The 16624-nt window shown below is 38.1% G+C and overlaps 1 protein-coding gene across 1 annotated transcript in view; it reads left to right on the top strand.

Moving 5' to 3' along the window:
* Window positions 1–663: 663 nt before the first annotated feature.
* LOC127629944 (serine/threonine-protein kinase NLK-like) overlaps window positions 664–16624 on the top strand; it is an 85217-nt gene continuing 69256 nt past the window's right edge. Inside the window, exon 1 of the mRNA XM_052107266.1 lies at window positions 664–2356. Within this exon, the coding sequence (XP_051963226.1) occupies window positions 1893–2356 (464 nt within the window). The 5' untranslated portion in view covers window positions 664–1892. The remainder of the gene's footprint in view (window positions 2357–16624) is intronic.

The raw sequence follows: 16624 nt of genomic DNA, 5'->3' as shown, positions 1-16624 counted from the left end.
TTATTCAGATGAAGACATTTTGATAAAATGCAGTGCTTAGTGTGAAAAGGAATCTTTATCTTAAATATCCTAAAAGTATCTCTCACAAATATAACAACGAATTTCTGTGATCCTGACTTAATAATTATGAACTAATCATTGACTATTTATTATAAATTTTCATTGTTCATTAGACAATAAAATGAAATGTTATCTTGCATATTGTTTTGCTCTGTAACAACAAACAATGAAGTTTGTATATTGTTTAATATATTTCTAAAATATAAATGTATTGTATAATATAGGCTCTATTTGACTGCCCTTGTTGTTACTGTACTTTTCTTTTTTTTTGCTGTTTGAAAAATCATTGGACAGCGAATCATAGCTCTCCTTTCAGACAAGGGATTCACTTCAATGGCAGGTGCCAATTGGATGCCATATCTCGCGTAATAGCTTTGGGTAAGTGGGGCCCCTTGCTCGCCATTTCGGCTCAAGGGCCCCATTGACTTTCACAGTCTTTTACAGTATCTCATAGCCGTAATGGCGCTTGGTTTCACATGCAACAAGGGCTTGTTTATTATGGTGGAACATCCTTCTCTTCCTCTTATTCGCTGATTGGCTGTGCCACTTCAGAAATAGAACGTGATTGGTTCAAGTACATTTCAGTCAAATGAGATATAGACGGGTACCCAAGACGGCAGAGTTGCGCGTGTGCCTTCCCAGGTCCTGGCAGCACCATCCGGCTGGGAGGTGAGGACGCTGGCCGCCGTTTTTATGACTGCAAGGAACACTGGGTGTTTTTATTTTGATTTCTTCCTCACTGGATACATATGTACAAGCTATTAAAGGCGTGAAGACGGCACGCGTGTGAACGCGCGCAGCGATATCGATGGGGAAAATAAGTTGATCGCATTCGGAAGAATGTTTTCCTCGTTCCAGGAAAAGGGATTGCTCAGTTGATCAGCGTGATGGGTGTTTCGAGAATAGAGGCGCTTGGGGGATTTTGACATTTGGAGAAGATCTGGAGATATCCATCAACAGTTTAGGGCTTTTCGAGAGCAACATAAAACAGCAACAATTGCACAGAGCGCCATACTGCAAAAAACAGAGCTTCCCGGATCGATACAGTGCAATCTCCTGCACGAGTTTTTTTTTTTTCTTCATGCGGAAGAATTTAAAATTCCTATTTAAATTCATATTAAATTGAAACAAGTAAGCTGGCGAGCAAGTATAGAGTCGGCAACGGTGGCCTTACTGAGATCCGCGTAACTTCTGCAAGCTGCATGCAGCCCTGGTGGTGGAAACAGGGCTGGAAATCAGCCCAAAATGGCAAATATGAAGAAATCTAAAAGATTAATATCGCATTGCCCACGTATCTTGTACTATTAGCGGATTACCTTTGCCATACATGCCCCGAGTTTCGAGTGGAGCAAGGTGCTTACTTGTTCCTCCAACATGAGGGAGATATAAGGCCGTGTAGAATTTATTTATTATGGGGGGAGTGGGCTTTCTTTTCGGTCGCATTAACATTTTGATTTAACCCCTCTCTCGTTTTTACTTTTGTTTTGTTTTCTCTTCACGAGAGGTTTCTTGTATGCGCGCGATTGCTATTTATTTGCTAGTCTAAAACGAATAAAAAAAGAAAGATCCTCGGAAGTAGGTCAGATCAAAGAAAAAGATAAAGCTTTAGAGTTAGCTATGATCTTTCTCATGTTAGTATGATACATTTCCACACTCATTCTGATATGCGTCGGACATTTCTTCTCTGATTTAGGCTACACATCGTTAGGCTACATGACAGCCAAATGAGAGTTTGACCACCACTGCCGCTTATCCTAAACAGCCTTTTTGTAGTCCCTCTTTGTTGTGTTTTTGTTTTTCCACCTCTCATTTTTGGGCTGTTGAGTGAGTGAATGGCTCTGTGCGGAACGACGGCTTCCAATGCCGCGAAAATGATGGCCGCTTATAACGGCGGAGGCACCTCGGCAGTGGCAGCGCATCACCCGCACCATCACCACCAGCTTGCTCATCTCCCGCCACCCGCCCACCTCCACCACCATCACCACCCGGGCCAGCATCACCTCCAGCACCCCGGCTCGGCTGCTGCCGTACACCCCGTACAGCAGCACGCTTCCACGGCTGCTGCTGCTGCCGCGGCGGCGGCGGTGATGTTGAACCCGAACCAGCAGCAGCCGTACTTCCCCTCGCCCGCTCCTGGGCAAGCTCCGGGGCCGGCGGCCGCTGCGGCTCCGGCGCAAGTTCAGGCGGCCGCTGTGAAGGCGCATCATCACCACCACCAACACTCGCATCACCTGCAACAACAGCTGGATATTGAGCCGGACAGACCTATCGGATACGGAGCTTTCGGTGTTGTTTGGTAAGTGTCTTTTGGAACGTTTACACAACAAACAAGAAACCTTGTTGTAACTGCTATAAGTGAAGAAACTTCTAAAATGTTGCTTCAGTAAACTTGTGACATCTGTTGTTGCTGTAGACTTTGTTGCAAATGAAAAAGTAATTCAAAGGGACTTGAAAGTGTTCCACCTGCCAGGCTTGACAGGAAGGAGAGGCACTTTATTTTTAGATACCTGTGTGACAGTTTCAGGAGAATGAGGAACATATTTTGGTAAACAATTTAAGATTTATTGTTTTCAGCTAGAAAACATCACTCTTGCACTTAGGACTTAAATGCACAAGATTTAGATCATGTCTGTTTGAGTGTCTTGAGAATAGCTCCTAACCCAGGTGTTTACTTTGGTCTGTCAAAAGGCAAGACTTCAGATGTTTGTCAGAGCATGTGGCTGGATGTGGTTAAATCCTGCACACATCATGTCTTCTATATTTATATGGTCAAGTCCTGTGTAACTTTAATATAGCTATAACTGTTTGCCTATATTAAAAGGTCTCTGTAAGACAACAAAATCAGATCACAAGGCCCAGTGCTTCATTGTTAGTTTTCTACACAAAATATGGAAAGTTGAGTAATATGTGTAATACCTAAAGGAAGGAGAAGGCAGCTTCTCAGAATGAGTTTGTAACTCAGAGGAAATGCAATATCCTTTCAAGCACACACCCTCCTTTCATGTAGAAGATTTAGCCATGACTTTTGGTCAGAGGTTAATATGAGGTGTCAGAGTTGAATAAAATGTTTGGACATGTAATATATTAAAACTCAAAAGACAAATTAGCTAAATGAAAATCCTATTATGAAATAATGTGTAGTAGTAGCCCATCTGCATCAAGGTTCAAAGTGTGGTGCATTCTGAGATGCTATTCTGCTCACTACTGTTGTACAGAGTGCTTATCTGCATTACTGTAGCCTTTCTGTCAGCTTGAGCAGCCCGTCTGACACCAACAATCATGCCACGGTCTACATCACTAAGATCACATTTTTTCCCCATTCTGATGGTTGATGTGACCATTAAATAAAGCTCCTGACCCATATCTGATTGATTTTATGCATTGCACTGCTGCCACACGATTGGCTGATTAGGTAATCACATCAATAAGTAGGTGTAGAGGTGTTCTTAATAAATTGCTCAGTGAGTGTACTCAAACGACCCAAATATACTTGGTATGAAATCGAAGAACAAATGGGTGTGATGTCATTTAGAACAAAATCTGTCCAAAAAAGATTTTTTTGCATTGTTTCGGTGGTTTGTAACAGCTAGACTAGGCAAACTTTTTGAAAACTTCTAACAGACTGCTTAACACCTTTTACTGCCATTGGTCCATGTCATCGATAGGTGTGACCTGGAGCTCCACCTACCATGACAGCTCATTCTGTTTATGTTGTTCAGTCAGTCAAAATCAGTCAACAAGAACACATCGGCGTGTAGAGTTATTAGCGAGCTGGTGCAAAATGCCTACATCTGTACGGCCTTTCATGTAAAGAAATATTCCTAGACCATGTCATGCAATTTGTTTATTTTTTATAAATTAGTCTACAAAAGAAATCAAATCTAATCAAATACTCTCAAATGCCCATTCACTCATGTCCCATCTACCCAAATTAAGCCTATCATCATTCTTTTGTCTTTATTCTGCACATTAACACTTTTATTTTAAACATTCATCTTTGAAATAGTATCACTGTAAATTATAATAAAAATAATAATAATAAGTATAAATTACAATAAAAGAGTGTAATCGGTGCATATTATGTCCGTGTATAGCGTGTTAGCACAGTAGCGTCATTAATTAATAATGTACACAATAAAAAATGTAGTACTGCATACACTGGTGGCAAGAAGTTTGGAATAATGTACAGATTTTGCACTTATGGAAAGAAATTGGTACTTCAAGTGGCATTCAACGGATCACAATGTATAGTCAGGACATTAATAATGTGGAAAACAAAATTTCTTAAACTACTTCAAAGTGTTCTCATCAATAAATTCTCCATGTGCAGCAATGACAGCTTTGCAGATCCTTGACATTCTAGCTGTCAGTTTGTCCAGATATTCCAGTGGCATTTCACCCCACACTTCCTATAGCACTATCCATAGATGTGGCTGTCTTGTTGGGCACTTCTCATGCACCTTACAGTCTAGCTGATCCCACAAAAGCTCAATGGGGATAAGATCCATAACACTCTTTTCCAATGTCTGTTTCTTTGCCCACTCTAAACTTTTTTTTTTGTTTTTCTGTTTCAAAAGTGACTTTTTCTTTGCAATTCTTCCTATAAGGCCTGCACCCCGAGTCTTCTTTTGACTGTTGTACATGAAACTGGTGTTGAGCGGGTAGAATTCAATGAAGCTCCCAGCTGAGGACATGTGAGACATCTATTTCGCAAACCAGAGACTCTGATGCACTTATCCCCTTGTTTAGTTGTTTCTGGGTCTTCCACATCTCTTGCTGTCCTTGTTAAAGCCAGTTGTCCTTTGTCTTTGAAGACTTTGTATGGCATCTTAATTTTTTGGGGCAATTTCAAGCATTGTATAGCCTTCATTCCTCAAAACAATCATTGACTGATGAGTTTCTAGAGAAAGCTGTTTCTTTTTTGTCATGTTTGACTTAATATTGACCTTAAGACATGTCAGTCTGTTGCATACTGTGGCAACTCAAAAACAAACTCAAAGACAATGTTAAGCTTCATTTAACGAACCAAATAGCTTTCAGCAGTGTTTGATATAATGGCAAGTGATTTTCTAGTACCAAATTTGCAGTTTAGCAGGATTACTCAAGGATAAGGTGTTGGAGTGATGGCTGCTGGAAATGGGGCCAGTCTAGATTTTCCGGGCCACAAAGGTCGCAGCGCGGACACTCAGGCAGGCGATGACCACCCTGGTAGTCCAGGAACGTCACCTATGGCTGAACCTGGTCGAGATGCGGGAGGTAGACAAGCTCACTTTCTCATGCCCCCGCCTCCCAGTCATCTATTCGTCGATGACTTCGCCCAGCAAGTCTCGGTGTTGAAGAATCAGTCGGAGTCCATTTCCCTTATCATGCCCCGCTGCTGTTCCAGCGAGGGCCGTGCTCCATCTGCTCGCCTTGGGCATCCTCCTGCGGCTTCGAAACGTCAGGCAGCTCCGCCTCAACCTGGGTCCAGCTCTCAGCCCCAGCATCGAGCGCCCCACAGGAAGCGCACGCCCCCCGTCTCCCGAACGTCCTCGAGGACCCGGAAGGGTCCCAAGCGTTCCAGAGATAGATGACCCAGGGAATGAGACATTTGTTCTGGAGCTGGTTAGCAGACCACTCCGTCCTCAGGTGGAGGGCCGGGAGGAGAATCCTTATTTGAAATTATTTCCTTTTCCGCAGCCCGATTCTCAATAAAATACCGATTTCCTCATTCCCTGGGTCATCTGTCCCGCAAATGCCATTCGTCCCGCAAATGCCATTCTCACTGCAGCCCGGTGCCACACTGAAGCAGTCCTGGCACCCTGGACGCAGACCCCTCGCCTCCGGACCCACGACTGTTGCCCCCCGGCTGGCCGGTCCTGATGAGTCTAGAGGACGCCTACACGGGACCTCCTCCTCAGTCACTAACCCGCCCCATGCCGGGTGTGCGGAGCAAGGCAAGTGCTTAGTCTTCTCTCAGCAACAAAGCATCGGGATGCGCTTTTGCCTCCCGACACAACACTACCTGCTCCGCCCCGTTGTAAAGCCTGACCAGGTACATCAAAAACGATCGTCCCCTTAGTGCCCCTCGCATGGAGCTTGGACGCGTGGCTCTCACTTCCCAACCCATCGCGCTGGCTGGCCTGGACCATTTGACTCAGCTGCGCAATTCAGTTCTCCAGGCCCCCGCCCCCTTTCACCGGTGTCCACTTTGCCTCAGTGCACGGCGAAGACGCCAACACCCTATATGCGGAGATCGCAACCCTTTTTTGTGCCATATCCACATGTGGCCTGAAAACCCATGTGACGTATTTCGCTTTCCCCGATGTGTGTAATAGCTTTAAGATGGCCCCAGCCGCTTTTACTCTATGCAAGAAACTTAGAGCGAGAAAAGGCACGGCTAGCGCTGCCTGCTCCCATGCTTGGCGTGTCGCTTCTCTTCATCGGGATCTTTGATCTACAGCCACACTGCCAACCTCTGTCTATGTAATCTTAGCCTGACCTTTCCACAGAATCGCTTCCTGTTGCTCATTGTCTGCTTTTAATCTGCACTGTTGTCTGCTGCTATATTTATAGCTATCTTCCAGAAGTACAACAATAGAGGAAAACTCATCCAGGCTTTCCCTCTCTCAGTGGCATTTCCAGACATTTATGATTGGGGTGGCCCATGTGGGGCACAGGCTCATTCAAGAAACCACACATTGTGTGAAGCGTAACTCCTGATGATGATAATAATAATAATAAAAATAATATATGTAAATTTTCAGTAATTTCAATAGTCGAATGTATAATAAAAATGTATGTTTGAATAGTTTAATAATTGTTTGGATAATTGTAGGTAAATGTCAATTCTGCAAAACACAGATGATATTCATGTGTTTTTAAATTGTATTTATTTAGTATAATCTTTATTTAGTCTCTTTAAGCTGCATAAATGTTATGAACACTGCTAATATGGTTCCTGTTTCTTTAATAACAGCGCATCACATAACATTGAACATACGGTAGTTCTCTCAGTTTTGGAGCTTTAGAGAGATTAAGCTACTGTGGCGGGATGTAGTAAATTGTTTCATTTTGATATTTCTTAATCTTATCATAACCCTACAAATAGAGAATGTGCATGGATTTCAGTTTTGAGTACTCAAAATAGTCATATATTGGGAGTGCCAAAGGTAATTTGATTATTTAATTAAACATTGCTTTAAAAAAAAATCTTAATTTACTTAATGGACATTAAAACTGTTTTCCTGTTCTACAATTTATTTATTTTAGTTTTGCTTATTGTCTTAAGAGATGTACTAGGTAAGATAATTTTAGACTGAATGCATTATATTATCTAAGGAAATATATAGACTATATGAAGAAGCACATTTCTGCAAATTAAAAAATTGATAGGCCTATTAATTTTGTTAACTCAAACTTGATAATGATGAAGAATCTGCCAAAGTTTACAAGGTTCGTAGCATCGTATCTTTACGCAGATCTAGGCAGATTGTTGCAAGTAAACAAGATATCCTGGCATATATCATAAACAACTTTTGTTATACACACCCCAAATCATCATGTAAAAAGTGATCCGTTTAACATGTCAGTCAGACGTTTAATATCGGAATAAACGGTTCTTAGCTAGAATAAGATGATGAAATATATAGATGATAACAGCATTACTGTTTTTGTCTAGTTGACAGGGCAGAAAAGGGATAGAAGAAAGTACTGGCCTGTTCACGTCAAGCACTTGTGACGGGACAGACGATCACAGTGCTTGTTGTCATGCACGGTGTTTGCAGTTAATGGAACCGTTGTTTATAGAGAAATGGTTCTTCGCTTGATTTCGTCAAGTCCGCCTCACGAGTGCGTTCTCGTGGAAGTGACATGCAGCACGATCTACAGTGTGCATTGAGTACACAGAGTACACTCAACTGTCATTTCTTGACACTGCTTCCTGCTCCGCTGAAATCAGGCCACCCATTTGGACAAGCCCCTGCACCCTCTGAAAGGGGGGCATGGGTGGACAGAGAGGAACTCCCACAAATAGCTCTGATGCAATCTATGGTTAAATATTGTTAGTGTGGCATGTTTGGTTCTATTCATATCCAAACAAACACTCTGCTGGGAGCTAGTGGCCAAAGACATAAATAAAAGGGTTTCAAAGAGGCGCATAGTGAGCTTGGTCCTTGTGTTATCTATTTGGTGCTGCTTTTGTATGGTGTTCTTTAGTGTAGCTGGTGCCTTTTCAGGCATGCAGCTGCGAAAGTTTAGATAAATTGGCTTTGGCCCTACCACAGAGTGCCTACGTGACATGCGGAGCTGGATTTTATTCTCTTAGATTCACTCTTAAAGGAATAGTTCACCCAAAATTAAAAGTGGCATTATTTACTCACCTTCATGTTTTTCCTCTTGTTAAACACAAAAGAAGATTTTAGACACAATTAAAGTGATTGTGACAGAAGGTGACTGTCAATCTGCAATTGTATGTTCCACGGAAGAAAGTAAGTCTCTTGTGAGTCTTGATGTACAAACTTAAATTAGTTTCTGACAATAAAATGTCTGCCTTGGTCTGGATCTGAATTTCCATACTTCTCATAATAACAAATTAAAATTATTAATGTATAGTATTGTATTTTGCACATTTAAATTGCATGCATGAAAATAAGTTGCATTATCTAATTTTAATAAACTAAATTGAAAAAGATTAAAAAAAAAAACCTTTTTGAGTGAAATCCATTTATCTATCATCCTTTATACTAACATTATATATATATATATATATAATCTATCGCTCTTTTGAATTGATCTGTGTAATTAGACTAAGTGGCCTCAAATCCTTAACAGCTTGCAGGAAATTATGCTCCATTAAAGTAAACATATTGTGCAGTGAATTTGGAAACCACTTTACAAGCTTAGATTACATCCTGTCTTCAAAATGAAAATAAAAGCAAAATGAAATTGAATATAATTGTGCTTTATGCAGAGACTTGTGTGAAGCTTTTTTCTAACATATTTAGTCTGCAGGAAATTAAGTGGCAAACTGCTGGTCTGATGCTTTCTGGGAAAAACCCATATCTGCCATTCATAATTGTCACCCATAGACATGTAGTATCACTTTCATAGTCTATAATTTTTATAGAGATGCCATATGATGGTATAGCCGTCTTTGCCCTGATGCACAGCCAAAAAGTTTATTTTGAAACCTATTGTACCACATTTACTGTTTACACTTGCAGTTTGAGGTTGACGCATAGTCCTATATATATATATTTGAACAAAGTTACGGGAAATAGAAGTGCTAAATGCTAAACTGCAGTAATTTTAGAAGCCTTCTGTTGAAGATGATGCCTCATTTGTGGGCTCTGGGAATTCCATGTGTGTCCTGTATTATGTTTTGCATGTCCTTTTAATGTGACATGTAGTTAACAGTTGGTAGAATCAGAGGAATGCTGAAGTTTAGAATGTTGTTGTGGTCATTTCTTGGTTGCTCCTTTTGATATAATTTAGACCAATGGTTCTCAGCTGGTGGGACATTACCCAAAAATGGTCTGTTGTTCTGTTCTAATAGGGTTGCGGACATCGGGGAAAACAATGCTAAATGCAAGTAATTAAATGCAACTCTATACAGGTAATCCTGCACATTAAGCAGCAACATAAATAGGATATCCACAATCAACTTTTACAAGGAAAGAGAAAATGATTCCCATATATTTGGTGTCATCAAAGAACCACTAATTTATGTTATGGTGCCCCCACTCTCATATAATTTGTGCTTGAATTGATTTGCATGCTATTCCAACTCTGTTGCCAACAGTTTGGTCTTATTTGAAATAACAATACAAATCACAGACAGACTTGGCCTGTTTAACCTGCGTCCCACAGGCCTGCTGCTGCTCTAACCAGATTCAAACACACAGACCTATGAGATAACTATATCTCTGTCTCTATCTCTTAATCACAGCCCTTGACTTGCTTGTATTTACACGTGTGCAGCATCCATTCATAAACTGTTAGCCAGCGCTGATAAAGATGAAATTCCAAATACATGCATTCTCGTGAAATGTGTCTGTTAATTAGGGCTGAAACCATTAGTCGACGTTATTGACAAAGTCGATAATAAAATAAATTGTCCCTCATCCCTTGAGCGCACACTTTCAGCTTGATTAGAACGTTCTGGCTCGTGACTTACTGAATCATAATATATGTGTCACTGTGCATTTCTTATCATGAAGAAAATAGGCAATATGCAGCTTTATTAATAAGAGAGAGTTTTTTTTTTTTTTGAGAGTTAAAATGGATTGAGAGGGTAGTCTTCCCATTTTACTCTGCAACAAAATATGTTTATAATTTGTTTTTATTTTGTATAATAAATATGGTATACTTAATATACCAATAATGTACATTTTCTTTAGCAGCTATACTGCAGAAGAAAAAATTGTTATCTGAGAATGTTGACTTGCTTTTAGAGAATAGATCTAGAGTATAAGTATATTTTGTATTTACCGCACTCGCAGAAGTATAACCAAGTGAAAAATCCACTTATATACAAAATCCACTTATATTTAAGATAAATTCTCTTAAAGAAAGTGTAAATATCTTATATGTTGCTTAAGTAAATGTATCTTGTTTTATGTATTTTTAAATTATTTTAAATGGAAAACAAGATAAAAACACTTGATAACAATATCATTTTTTTGCAGTGAATTTCTTTACTGAATTAAACTTAATAAAAATCGTTTTTTCCCCTTTAATTCAGTGAATGTCATTTAGATGAATTAAAAGATGATTTTGTCGTCTTTATTGTTAGTAAGCATGTTTAATACAACCTTTTAAGTCAGGCACATGCTGAATAATCTGTTAAGAGCTAATGATTAATCATTGCAATAACTGATGAATAGTCAAATAATATTTTGGATAATCGATTATCAAAATAATTTGCAGCCCTACTGTTAATTCTAAAATGAAATCAACCTCAAATATAAAACTAGGTGTAAGAACTACACAATTAATATTTTTTTGCCGCTTATTTTAAAAATCTGGGGCATTTTGGTCACATTCTGTGGCATCTGTGCCTAGAGCCTTGGTTAATTTCTGACCCTGGTACTGTTTAATGATTATTGTTTGTTTGCTGCTGGTTTTTGGCCCTGTGCAGCCAGCTACAGGAGCCATGGTTTAAGCTGTGGTTCCCAAATGCCCCCATTGGCCCATGTCTCTCTGAGTAGAGAGGCATGGCTCTGCACAGGAATGTAACCAAGGCTTCTCAGCCCATTAAAGTGTCAGCCTGCCTCTGTTGTGCTTATGGTTTGATCGGTTCAGGGAATGTTGGCGTGGCTTGACTTAAGCGTGATGTTCTTAAGATCTCGCCTGGCAGATTAGTGCTTGGTTTGCATGCACAAAATAGAGGTTCTGTTTCTTCTTGTTGTGGCCTGATCACGTTCAGTATTTTAAAGCTCCGAAAAATTTGGATGATTGAGCTGTATTAGTTTTCAGACTACATTTGCAGACAGTCAAAAGTTACCTCTGAAGATCACACAGTTCCTTTTTTTAAGAAACCTATTGACTGACCTTACATTTATGCATTTGTGTGTTACCTGGGAATTGAACCCATTACCTTAAATTAAGTCATTACTCGTACTTCATTGAATTTGAGAGAGCTTTTACAAGCAATTTAATTGAATTCAGATTAAATCAGATTCATTCAGCCAAGGTAATTTAGTTGTATTAGGTCAAATCAATTTACTTTAGTAGTTTTAACTCAACTATATTAGGTTAGTCAAACTAAACTGGCTACTATCTTATTTAATTAATTTTCATATGTTGGTCAAACTTATTTTATTAATCATTATTGTGTGCCAGGTGAGCAATTGTAAGCACAGTGAAACTGTTGCACTGTTGCAATTAAGAGCTAAGCAGCTGTCTAATCAATCATTACTTCAAAGTTCAAATTTACACATTTTATTGGATGGAGCACAATTAAATTAAGTTGTGACACATTTTCTTAGAAGTTAGCTTTAGTTCTTTTAATTATGTGCATTATTATATTATATATTATATAAAATATATAATTTTTTAATTTTTTTGTGTGTGATAGCACTATGCCATTTAAGCTGCAGAAAAGAGTGTGGTAGCCGTTGCTGATAATGATAACTAATTTATCTCTGTCTCCATTTGTAAATGTAAAACTTAAAATGAGTATGATTAAACTTTGATGTGTGTTCTTTTTTGGGAGAGGAACCTCATATCCTCTCTTGTCTCTCTAAAATGAACCAAGTGATGCTAATCAAACACACTGAAACATAGTTAAAATATTAAATTATGATTTGTCATACAGTGTATGTTTATTCATTGTATGTAATCATTTATCGGCAAGCGTATTTTAACCAAAATCCCACTATGAGGAGTCAAATGATTGTAAAATAGATTTGAAGCTTCTCTTTTCATCATGCTGTGGTTTTGCTGCTGCTTTGTTTTATGTAGCTGTTTTTAAGGAGCATTATAATGGCACAGACAGTGATTTTAGTTCGCAGAACTTGAAAAGCTCACATATGGGACTTTTTTTTTTTTTTTTTTTTTCCAAAAGTCAAAAGCAGCTCTTCAGAGGCCCTGGGTTTGGCAGATGCACAGGCCAAGTCGAGAAAAGGCATACCTTTGAAGTGTGGGGGTGAAAGCGTGCAGGAGTGTGTCTGTTAACCCTTAGTCACCTGACACTGCCAGGCTATTCTGGGCAGCACTCAATGAGTGGTCTTGACAGCACTGATGAGGATAAGCCTACATATCTGTTTGCCTTTCTTTCCTGTTTCCCTCTCTGTCCTACTTTCTCTTACTGTCTGTCTAAATTTCATTAGCATATTTTGTCAGATTTTTATTAGTGGTGCACCGATCAGGAAATTTGCAGCTGATACCAATCTCCGATATTTAAAAAAAAAAAAACACATTTAAAACACCAAGATCGTCTGATAATGGTTTTTTAATAAAGTGCCCTTTGCCACACTTTTGAAAGTTATATTGTGCGGTTATATATTTATGCCCCATACAGTAAAATGATGGTAACACTTTACAAAAAGTTTCCATTTGTTAACATTATTTAACAACATTACTGTAGTTATCATGAGCTAATTAACTTAATGTTAGTTACAACATATACTATTTCATTTTTAACATCTAAACTTGAATTCGTTAACATTAGTTAATGCACTATGAACTAACAATGAACAATTGTAATTTTATTAACATTATAATTAATAATAGCTGTAAAAATATATTGTTCATTGTTTATTCATGATACCTAATGCATTAACTTATGTTAACGAATGGGACATTTTTATAAAGTTACCTAAATTACATGAATTATTAATTGATAACATTGTTTTGAAACTGTTATGAATAGTTTTGTTATCAAAGTCAAACGGTCATTGTGACATACTGGTAAGCAGTAAAAACCATGAGAGCAAAAACAGCAGAGATGTGTTCAAAAATAAGAAAAATATATCCATTACAAGCTCTAAAACTGCTCCAGTGAGAAATCATTAATATCTATGATTTGTTTACTGTCTTGTTTACTGGCGTTTTGCTGTAACACAACCACTAATTATTAAGCAAATGTATGAAGAAGATTCGGTGCCATTATGGTTAAAATGTAATTGCTATGATTAGTGGTAATGTGACCAACATTACTCTGATTTAAATTGGGATCCTCACAGAATAGCGCTGAGATATTGAGAGCACCTGGAGAGTGCATGTTTGACACCGCGAGCGAGCATAATGAAAGGAGTGAAGCTGAAAGAGCTTATGATTGCTCAAACAAACCCTATCGCTCCACACAACGTCTGATTGTCACAACTCACGTTACATCATATACTCAGATTTGTATACATATGTTTATTTGTAGTTTTATTCGTTTTTATATATTAACATATATACATGTTTGCAGTCTTTTTATCCTGTTTTTGTTCACAGTGCAGCAAGTCAGAATTACTACCTTAATGACTCTAGAAAATGGGCAACTTAATATTCATACATGTTTAATTCTTACATATTTTTAAAAACAAATCCTGCTGAATAACACCATGTCTAAAAGTTTAAATTCGTGAATACATAGAATTGCCAATAATTCCCCCTCCAGTGGCCACTCTGTCAGGCATAAAGGGCTGAGAAAGCGAACATTTATTAGAGGAGCAGTGTGATTCCCTGCATGTTGCAAAAAAGATCACAGACTTAAAGGCGGGTGCACACTGTACGATTTATAGTAGTCCTTTACAATTATTGCTTGTCAGACTGTACGATATGAACACATTGATATCACCATGGCACACTATGAGACATTTTGTCAGACTGCATGATATACATTGTAGCCGACTGTGGTTCCAATCGTCCCGATCAGTGAACGTGACTCACGTTACAGGATTGTTGCGGAATAGAAGAAAAACTGCTACATTTGCCCACCACGGTGGAGCTTTTTTCTTCCTTTCTGAAAATCAGGACATCAGCATTTCCATTGCTCCAATATCTCTCCATCATGAGCATAGGCTCACATTTACAAGAAAGATGGATTTTGTCAAATAGGCATATAATAAGACAGCTTGATCACAAATAGAGTTATACAGTAATAATGAGCTACCACAAGCAAATATTCATTGTAGAAATAAAAAGAAACATTTCTCAGTTCACATTGGAGAAAACAAAAAAGGTGGGTTCTAATACAAATTTCGAAAATTCATAAAGGCTGATAATATATCAACCTTGCAATTTCCCTATGGATGAACATGACGTAGATTTCTATAATTGTATCCAACTGTATTTGCTGATATGGATTAAAACATCCCATAAATACTTACCACATTAAATTAAATGTATTTATTTATAAATAAAATTGGAGTGGTGTGAATCTTAACTGAAGAAGTTTACAGACGTTTAAAGTAAATTTATTAAAAGTAAAATAGCAATTAAAATAATGCTGTAAAGAAAATGCATAATAAATGTTTATTTATAAATGTTTATCTGTTTTCGTTTTGTAAGCTCTGCAGTTATTTAATTCAGAGAATATTGCTGACATGTTTCTGAAAGTGTTTTCTGCTTATTTATTAAAACTTTTTATATAAAATTAAAAGAAAAAAACATTGAAAGTGCTTGAGTAGAGCGATAACTGGGCGCAAATGTTGCTATGGTGGTGCAAATGTGGAGCAGATTTCTTTCCAAGTGAATAAGGGTGCGAGAGAGGAGCTGAATATCTCATCTGGCCGTCGTAATAGCAGTTACACTATACGGCTACGATACTACATTTCAGACACTGCCCAGATTTCGTCGGCTGCTGAAGATCATCGCGAAGGATATTAATCGGCCGTCTGTGAACATGTCAAACTAAACGTTGTAAGATTGTCGATTTTGCCCTGCGACATGAGAAATCCTTTAGGATTCCCAAAATTTGTCTCAGACAGCAGAATCGTGGTCAAAATCGTACAGTGTGCACCTACCTGCCTTAAGACAAAAGATCAGCCGATTTAGATCGGTTGCTGATCGATCGGTATGGATTGATTCTCACGAAATTTGTCAAGAATATGTGCGGGTCAAATTTGACCCAAAATTAAATATAAGAAATAATACTTTGCTTAAATGAAAGAAAATCAAGCATATATTTGGGAACATTTGATTTTCAGAATGCAGTTTCACATTATTTTCATGACCATTAAGCTTTGAAATGGAAAAATAATCATTCTCACTGAAAAAAATAATGATCTACTATTTAAATTGTATTTATAAATTATGTTAGTATTGTATTGGTTGCACTGCTGTACTGCCTTTTTAAAAGTACAAACTTTAGCTTTAAATCAACAAAAATACATGTAAAAAATACTCATGTTCCAGTTTGTAATTCCATTTAGTGATGCTAATGCTGCAGAAATTACCCTTCACTTCACCCCCTTCACCACTTGTTAAAATATTGCTTAATTGTAATGAAAATAATGTCAAACAAAATGGAAACTAATTAATTTATCAAGTTTTTTTCATGTTAAATAGAGAAAAAAAACTTTAAGAAAGGTTTTCTTTCTTTATAATTGTCGTTTTTAGAATTTATGTATTTTTTGGCTTTTGATTTTGGGTGAAATGTGTCCTGTATATGTTTTCATGAAACTAAACCTTCTCCTCTGTGCTCATTAAAACTGAGTGTTGAAATCTCAATCAAGACTGAAACAGCACCACAAACAGAGTTTGATCCACAGACAAAAGCAGGTTAATGATATGAAACCCTTCAGTTGGGATTTTTCTGTATATTTTGTCTGATGTGTGAAGCAGCGGTTGGACTGCTTTAGCTCTAATACAGTAAAGTCTATATCTTACTCAGAGGGCAGAACTGTTAATTACAAAGCTCTCTGTTCTGAACCATTCCATTTAGAGCCCTGACACTCTTTGTGCATATTTATAGCTGCCCTATTAGGTGCCCGCTCTCAATTCTGCATAGAATCTACCTATATTTCTCTGAAGCATATAATAATTGTTGAATGTTACATATCTCCTTCAGTCAGAACATGCAGATTTGAATATGGAGACTGTATCCACCAACTGGAAGTCATTTGAATATGTCTTTGGCCCTTTGCCTGGC

Source organism: Xyrauchen texanus, chromosome 36 (assembly GCF_025860055.1).
Source record: "Xyrauchen texanus isolate HMW12.3.18 chromosome 36, RBS_HiC_50CHRs, whole genome shotgun sequence".
Classification (NCBI taxonomy): Eukaryota; Metazoa; Chordata; class Actinopteri; order Cypriniformes; family Catostomidae; genus Xyrauchen; species Xyrauchen texanus.
Note: the sequence above shows the minus strand (reverse complement) of the source record. Positions and strands in the feature narration are given on the sequence as shown.